At 37.7% G+C, this 8,840-nt stretch overlaps 1 protein-coding gene across 1 annotated transcript; it reads right to left on the bottom strand.

Moving 5' to 3' along the window:
• On the bottom strand, window positions 1–8,428 carry LOC311288164 (cadherin-1-like). The gene is made up of 13 exons (XM_084405412.1): window positions 8,372–8,428; window positions 7,970–8,084; window positions 5,452–5,708; window positions 3,343–3,483; window positions 3,093–3,248; window positions 2,635–2,782; window positions 2,357–2,529; window positions 2,158–2,286; window positions 1,885–2,070; window positions 1,561–1,805; window positions 922–1,067; window positions 626–850; window positions 1–510 (listed from the first exon to the last, which is right to left on the bottom strand). Exons 1-13 carry the CDS (start codon window positions 8,411–8,413, stop codon window positions 272–274), a joined length of 2,202 nt encoding a protein of 733 aa, XP_084261538.1. The 5' UTR covers window positions 8,414–8,428; the 3' UTR covers window positions 1–271.
• Window positions 8,429–8,840: the final 412 nt, after the last annotated feature.

Raw genomic sequence — 8,840 nt, 5'->3', positions numbered from 1 at the left:
AATATTATGAAATGTTTAAAAAACAGTACATTTATGATAATTTGTTGTGCGATTAATAGAAAAAAGTTTTTAAAATGTGAAAACCAATTGTGAAAATAGTACAAAAACAATAAAAAAATTTATACATAAACCATCTGGCTGTACATTATCCTTTAGATAACAATGATTAGCCTAAAGCAATATTAAGATGATATAATAAATGTAAAGTAATGGTCAGCAAATGTAAAAAAAAAAGAAAAAAAAGAATGATTACTTATGAATAAATGATTAATTATAAAGATGTGAAAGACAAACACAACATGAGCGATGCTAGCAACAGACAGAATGTATTGCTTGCTAGGTCAGAAGCGTTGTCACGGTCACTAAATTGCACTGGTTCTCCTTCACAGTCACACACAGTTGCTTGAATGGTGTTTTCCTGATCCATCCCACCCTGATCAATAACTTTCAGGACAACACTGTAGTCACCCTTCTCCAATGCAGACTTTGGGGTCAGAAAGACACCGGCTGCTAAAATGGGCACATTATAATAGTTAGACATGTATACCAAGCCAGACAGATATTTCAATGTGTAACATATGAAAAATAAGATTAATATCTCTTTAAAACATTAGTAATTGCTCACATGTGCCATTCATCGAGGTGGACCAATATTTACTGGTTTCTCTGTAGGTCTCAACTCTAAAGGGACCAGCGAAAGGAGGTCCATCTTTGTCCGTTATAGAGAGAAGCACTGGGACTGAACCACGATTGCATATTCTTATATTCCTTTCACTAATGACAGGAGCGTTGTCATTTACATCCTCCAATTCAATTACCAGGGTTCCTGTGCCAGTTGCTGGAGCTTCACCTGCACACAAGCACAGACATCAGAAAAAGGCCAGCCATAATTCTCCTCTTAAAAAAGGAAACACAAATTACCATCATCATCCAACGCCCAAATGATAGCTCTGTATTTGCCATCTTTGACAAAGGAAGATTCTCTATCCATGAGGCTCCTGACTTTAATAACTCCAGTGTCTGGAGTAACACTCAGCCAGCCGGCAGGATCACTGCCAATTTTATACCTGGAAGGAACCAAACATACAGGTTAAAACTAGAAATGTTCAGCAAGAACAACTTGAGTCTTGCCTGGTGGTTTAAAAACATTTGAAGTTCAAAGGATATGCAGGCATGCTATGACTTGAATTCTGCGTATAGAGATTTGACATTGGAAGGGAAATAGGCATTAATAGGTAGACATTTGCTAAGGTGGTTCTCAGACAGCAACACAGTGTCGGCACAGACCCGGCTCACATCTGTGGAATCCTCATGTACTAGATGAGGGCCGGATCGGGGCAGACACTATCTTGCTGTCTGGATTCTTAGTGGCTACTAGTGCTAGAGAGGCTGTTTGACAAGAAAAAAAATAAAATAATAATTTTATAAAGTCCATCAATGGAAGACTATGGGATTGTTATTGTTTTACAAGATCTAAATCTCTAGAGAAATCAGTGAAAATTTTCAAATGGAATAATTAAAATGGTTTGATTGTCTTGGAGGGGAAAAAATATTTCTTACGTTATCTTCTGTGCTTTTCCAGTGTCTGGATCAGTGGCTTTATAAGTAACTAATTCACTATCAACTGGTGAATCTTCAGGTTTGAAGATAACCTTCTCCTTTGGATTAAACTCCGGAGGCTCATCAACATCTTCTACATTCACCGTGACTGTGGCAGTGGAAGTGGCCAAAGAACCGACAAATGGATCATCGTTCTCAACAATCACAGACAGAATGAATTGCTTGTTCTTCTCAAAGTCCAGGGGCTGAATTAGAAAAGAAAGCGTCTTTTACTAAAGGTAATCAGAACAACCATTGTGGAAACACATGAGCAACACACAGTACCTTTACAGTGGTGATGATGCCCTCTAGCTGGCTGGGTCCAGTACTGACACTGAAAAACCCACTCTTGTCACCGCTAATAATCTTATATTTGGTTGACCAAGCAGGAGATCCAGGTTCATCTCCATCAGTAACTGTAAGTCTGGCCACTTCAGCCCCTACTTTATTCTCTGGGACAGATACAGTGTGCTAAAACAAAGAGATGTATGGTGTAAATAAGTATTAATAAAGATGTAACACATATTATAATATTCTGAATTTATTAATATATATTACCGTGGTTTGCTCAAACTGAGGTGCGTTATCATTGCTGTCAGTCACAGTAATAACAGCTGTGCCAGTGGTTGAATAACCGCCTCCATTCATGTCAGTAGCCGTAATTAACACAGTATATCTGGAATATGTCTGAAAAGAAAGATGTTTGTTTACATGAAATTATTCTTCCACAATGTGAGATCCATTCATCATTTCTCACCTCTCTGTCCAAGCCTAAAGCATTCACACGAATTCCTCCAGTAACAGGGTTGATTGTAAACAGGTTTGGTTTTGGCACTTCTGGATCTTGCTTGACGATTGAGTAACTGACAATACCATTGTTAGTATTTGGATCATCTGCATCAGTGGCTGTGACTGTCATAAACTCATGACCTTCAGTGAGAGAAGAAGAAAGACTGATTTGGTGAAACTGAAGAGGCATTTGGGGGAAAAAACTGCTAAAAACCATTTCATTGAGAAACTGCATCATACACCTACCTATATCAGCAGCTTCAGGAACATTTCCATTGAATGGATTTTGAGTAAAAACAGGCTTATTATCATTTTGATCCAGCACATTTACAATAATTTCCATTGGCACTTCTGCTACATTAGGAACATCAACTGCAATCGCATGAGCTATAAGCTAAAGACAGGAGAAGAGATACAGGCATGTTAAGAGACAAATATCTGAGTTTGTCTCTTTTAGTCCATGTCTGTTAGCTTTGACACATCAATATGCAAGTGTAGTTTAAGAAAACATTTTAGTAAATATACAAATAAAAAAAATAAAAAAAGTATGCTCTGCAAAACACACGAAAAGTCATTTCAAGGGGCCTTTTTAATATTAACTGATGACAGCTTCAAAACAATTAAGAATGAGCAAAAGATCTAACATTAAAAATACACCAAAAACTATCTGCTGATTTTAAAAGTTAGACCTAAAATCAACTTACTCTGTATGAAGCTTTTTTCTCTCTGTCGAGTGGCCGAGTCAAAAACAGATTCCCTGATAATCTTTCTATAGTAAAAGTCCCCTTAGGCTCCTGATCCGCTCCTTCACCTGTGATGCTGTATGCCAACTGAGCTTCCTTAGAAAGGTCCGACTTTATCTAAACACAGAAAGCAAAAAAAAAAAAAAAACTAAGTCAATAACAGACAAACCTTTTTCTTGTTTTGAACTTTCCCTTCATGACTTTCTCTCACCTGGACCAGTCTCTCTGGGAAAGGACCTCTGCTATCCTCGGGTACATTGAATGGAGGAATAACCCAACCTCTCTTTTGTCTCTTCAGACCCGTTGAAGACTTTGGAAACATCAGAACCAGATCATCAGCGGGAGATTCCATCTGAAATTTAGTAAATGACAATGAGCGACATTGTTTCTTGGCTCGCTGTAGATTGTATATTTCAGGGCTCCAGGCTGCGACTAAATGGTGGTATTTTGCGACCTTTTTTCCCCACCAGTTCGACTCAGTTTTGTTAGAGGTCGCACTGGTACCACCACCATGTTGCCCAACTAATAAAAGCTGCAGTTTATGTTGCATATGAGAAACAAATGAAACCAGAAAGAAACCGGTTATCAACTCAGACCAATAATAGACAAAATTGCTAAACAGGTTTACTCGTGGGCCGATCTCGATCATGTGACACCGTTAGTACACAGCGCTGGGAGATCCAGTGAGAAAGTGCTTGAATTCACCACAGTATCAATATATGATTTTATAAATCATACCAGATCAAAAAGTGTGGACATGGAAAGCAGGAGAAACATTGTGCCATGAATGAACAAGTTATAGATGGCTTTTCAATCCACGAATCACCATGGATTCACTATTGTAGTAACGCTAACTGTAACCATGGTATTGTGGCAGAAATAGTCAAATGTTTTTAATCTGAGGGTTCTTACTACTGTTTGAGAGTGAACTTGAAGCACTTAAAGTGCTTCACAACTTTTTCCAGCACGTCAAAGCTCTAAATATCATCCGATTTAAATGTTATTTTTAATGAGATCACTAAAAACATCATTTCTTCATCCTTTGACGATCGTCCCCATTTATAACACTAAAAGTTTCAAGATGTAGGAAAACTAACACTCGATGGCAAATTCTCATGTTTTGCTTTTGAATTTATATTTAGACATTACGAAATAACTACTTTAACATATCAAATCAAGAAATAAAGGTCATATGTTTGGCACTACTTTTTTTGTACTGTAGTCTCTATAAATAAAAACTAAAATAAAAATATAAATGCAGCTCATGGCCCCTTTAAAGATGTGTTTTTAAAGTCCACATATCAAGATTACTACATCAAAAAACATCCTAATTTAGATGTAAATCCATTTTCTATCCTGTGTTTGACCATCTTTTGAACACTTTTTATAGGAGTCACATTAAAGACTTGAGGTAAACGCCCACTGCCATGATTGCCTATCATATTAAAATTTGCGTGCATATTAAAATGTTCAATGTCCCCGCCATTTCACATGTGAATTGGTTTTAAAAACTCCCGATGTTGGAATCTCCTTACATAGTTGAAACATATGTAATGCACATAAATGTTTCACATTGTTAGCATATGCTTTTATAAGTCTTGTCTGTGGCAAACAAAGTTTAAGAACTGAGTTTCCTTCGTTTTAGTTGGCAAAGGATGGCTGCAGCACTACAGTCTTTCGTCACACTATAATGACAAAATCAGAAAGAGTCATTTTCTGAGCTTGGTTTCAATAAAAGCTGTTTTTGGACTAATGAGGAAGTTGAGTTCTGCAACTTACAGGATATTTTATAGTATAATGCCCTCTCATGTCAAAAGATGAAAAAATTATCGCTCTCAATTCATGACCCCTTTACACTGCAACTGAATTGCGCAGAAAACAAGTAAAACTTGTATACCTGCTCCTTATATAATCACCAAAGCGTTTAACCCTGTTCATTTTTTTTTTTTTGCTTTTTGCATGTTACTGTTGTTAATAAAAGTACATTTTAACTGGATTTTAACAGAAATGTTTAACTCCAAGAAATAAACATGCATTATTATTAGTAAACCGCACTTGATGCAAAACAATAGTAATTTTGTGATTAAATTTCCTTTAAGATTAAGAATATAGAACTATATTCAATCTTTAATGATTGTCTTGGAAAATCATGAATTTAACACAGGCCTCCAATAATAATTTGTAAAAACACATAATTTGGTAGTTGAATATGCCCATTTAAAGTGTGATAGTAAAGTAGCACACATAAAAACAGAAGTGTCCAATAGAGGTCAGGCTTGTACTGTACTGACAGCGGTTTCTGGAAGGAACTTGTTTGTACCTGTGGAGAGGAGATGTTCATGACCGTGTCCATGTGATGGTCCTCATGATGATGATGATGATGGACACGCTCAACTCTGACAGATACCGTGTGCTTCTTGCCACTGGAGTCCCAAGCGTCCACAGAAAACACCTTGTGGCCTTCATGAAGAGTCACTTGTCTCTTCAGCGTTACAGTCCCATCCGTGTCCACATCAAAACCCTTGTCAGAGGACTGGAAGAGCGTTCTTGTTCTTCCATCGCATGCATTAAAAATGACTGTCAGAAAAAGAGATTCAACTGGCTCATTAAAACATCTTGTCACATGTAAACCTGGTTCCCTGAGTTTTAAGGCTACATGCTAATCTTCTCATTTATTATTGACTTTTTTACTTTAAATTTATTATTATTTACTTTAAAAATTCTCAATCGATTTTACACACGTCTGTGTTCAGAGTGGAAGGCAATGGTATTAGTGGAAAGAGCAAGATAAGCAAATATAATAAGACATGGACGGAGGGGAAGGGAGGAGCAAGGTGTAAGACGAGGGAGGAGAGGTAGAAGGATAGGGAACAGACGGGTTTCATATTAAATCAGAGCCGCCCTAATTGACCATGTCATAAATTATAATTTATAATACTCTCTCCTTGAGAGAAGCTGGAGAGAGAGCCCATCCCAATAAAAACATTGTGCCACAGCTAATGTCCCTGGACAACAACTTCTGCAATCTCCTGGTGTTGTGGCACACAACACTAGCCGCGTTTCCATTACCCTTCAAACTGCGCAAATTGAAATTGTGAATTTTCTCGAGCACTTTCAAAAGAACTGACAGAAAAATTGCCCATTGGCCACGCATGAGCCAAAGCATCTGTCATGATATGAGGCAAGACACGGGTCGTGGTCTTCATTAAAGAGGGTTTATTTGGCTACAGCACGGAGTAGCTTAAGCCATGCGTTGGACTCAAACAATAACAGTAAAACAGTCCCCTAGTGGTTAGCATACCCAAACTACGGTAGCTTAACATGGACAAAAGACAATCTCACAACAGCATCTATCGTCAGAGGCAATGGAAGAGGCAGAGTGGACAAGGGGCGCACTGGGCTGTCTCGCTCAAAGCGATCAGATCCACCTCTGCCAAATGTCTCAGCCCTTACCTTGAGAGAAGATTTTGACATCACGCGGACCCTCCTGCACTCGCGCACGTGGAAAGTATAACACAGCTTTAGTTATCAGCCTCAGATCTGTGCACTTTAGAGGGTGCAAATGCTTAATCGAGTGAGACCGGTGACCCCAGCACTTCTTGGGGGAGTCAGGACTACTTCACTGCTTCTCTGCTCCCCTGATGGGTGCTGATGAGAGCTGAAGAGGAATCGGCTCACAAGCATGACAGATTCTCGAGCACAATTACACTTTTTTCATGTGTGTCCTCACAGAGACACAGAGACACACACTTTATGAAAAAACTGAGAAAATTATGAGAACACTATGTCGCTGGAAATTTTAACAAAATATGGGCAGATAAATTGCTTCCAGAATAAGAAACATATGAGGAGCAATGGCATGTCCTGTTGAGGCACGGGTGATGCCCTCGGAGAGTGGTGTTTGCACCATCAGCCAATGAATTGGTGTGATTCTATACAGACTTCAGACAATTGTCGCACCTGCAGGCTGTTTGATGAGACATTAGCCGCGTTTCCATTACCCTTCAAATTGCGCAAATTGAAATTGCGAATTGAAAATACGCCCAATGGAAACACGTCTATTGCACAAAAACTCCCATTTATCGTAAAAAAAAAAATTATGCTTGCATGAGGGGGTTTTTCAGGCAATTCGCAAAAGAAATATTTCGCAAAACTGCAATGGAAACAGTTTTTGCGCATTTACAGTCACCTGACGTAGACGAGGCGGTGTGTTTGGACAGAATACGAGACAGAGTTCTTTATTAAATTCATATAAGAATTACAGGAATAATGGATTCTAAACCTCAAATAAATGCCACAATCAAGACCTTAAAGCAGAAATGAGGGAGAAACACCCAGAAACACCTCATATGTGCCGCTCACAAGTATAATGGTAAAAAAAATATTGTTTATCATAATAATAAAAGGGTCGTTCCTTATCATTAATGCTTGGAAAACACACATACATCTCCTTCAATTAATAATAATGGCCAGTGCAGTGGCTGGGATATAGTACATAAACCTACCAAAGTTCATTGTCATGGTTTTTTGAATGATTTTACTTATCGCGAGAGGAAAAAATTAAGTTTTAGTCGCATAACATCGTTTAATGGAAATTTAGAAAAGAAAAAAAGAAAATTCGCGAAAGTTTTGCGCAAATCTGTAATGGAAACGCGCCTACAGATAGCATACATCATTAATCAACACTTACAGTATTTGTGAGCTACATTTTTTTTATAGTACTCAGTTAAACAATGGTTAAAAAGATTGCATTTCGTAGAGAGATTATTTAGCCAAATACTAAAAATATTTTACTATTTTCAGATGCTTCAGTGTTTTGTATAAAGAGATCAGCTTACCTCTTCCTAGTCTTTCTCCTTGGTGAAGGTCATCTCTTTGCACTTTAAAAACCAGCAACTCCGACTCAAAGCCTGGAGAACATGAAGACTCCTCCGCAAATTCACACAAAAGGACCTAAATTGAAGCAATCTCTGTATGTAACACATATACACTTAAAATTACGTATTTCCAGCACAACAGCAGTCCATGTGAGCTAAACTGCGGATCATTTATCATTGCTTTGGCACAAAATGCATTAAACTACTAGCTCTCAACTTCATTAAACTCTTAAAAACACACATTAATAATGTCAAATAAATTCTGATTCTCAAAAAAATAAAACAATTCTCTGAACATGATGAGTACAATCAAACACTAAAGAGATTCAAAGTTTTTGGAAAGTGCCCTGAATAAAATCCTACCTTACAGAGGAAAATAAGAACTCCCAATCGCACAATCTGCATTGTCTCAATTCGAAGCTAAATGTCTTAAAAAAGTGTTTTAGGTCATACTTCCTTGTTGGTCTTTAAGATTGTACAGCTGTTTAATTTCTTGAGTTGCACATTTATTATCTTTTAAGCGGGGCGGGGTCGCCTAAAGGAGGGGCATGAAGTGATGTAAATTTGATAGAAAATAAAAAATAAAATGATTCAACTAAATACCTGCATTTTTCAGTGAATGAAGACTACAGTATATCAGCATTTCACAATTTAGGACAGTATTTTTATGACTTGACTGGATCTAAGGGGGTCTATGATATCGAAAGCTGTATCTGTTAGCATTTTAAATAACCTCAAGGGCCGTTTCTGGACTCACATGTTTTTCAGAAACCTGGTGAAACAAGTGTTTGGGAACACAACAAGGATTTCCACAGAGAAATGAAGTCCAGGA

The sequence above is a fragment of the Rutilus rutilus genome, assembly GCF_951802725.1.
Source record: "Rutilus rutilus genome assembly, chromosome: 3".
In the NCBI taxonomy this organism is placed as follows: domain Eukaryota; kingdom Metazoa; phylum Chordata; class Actinopteri; order Cypriniformes; family Leuciscidae; genus Rutilus; species Rutilus rutilus.
This window is presented reverse-complemented; position numbering and strand designations above follow the sequence as displayed.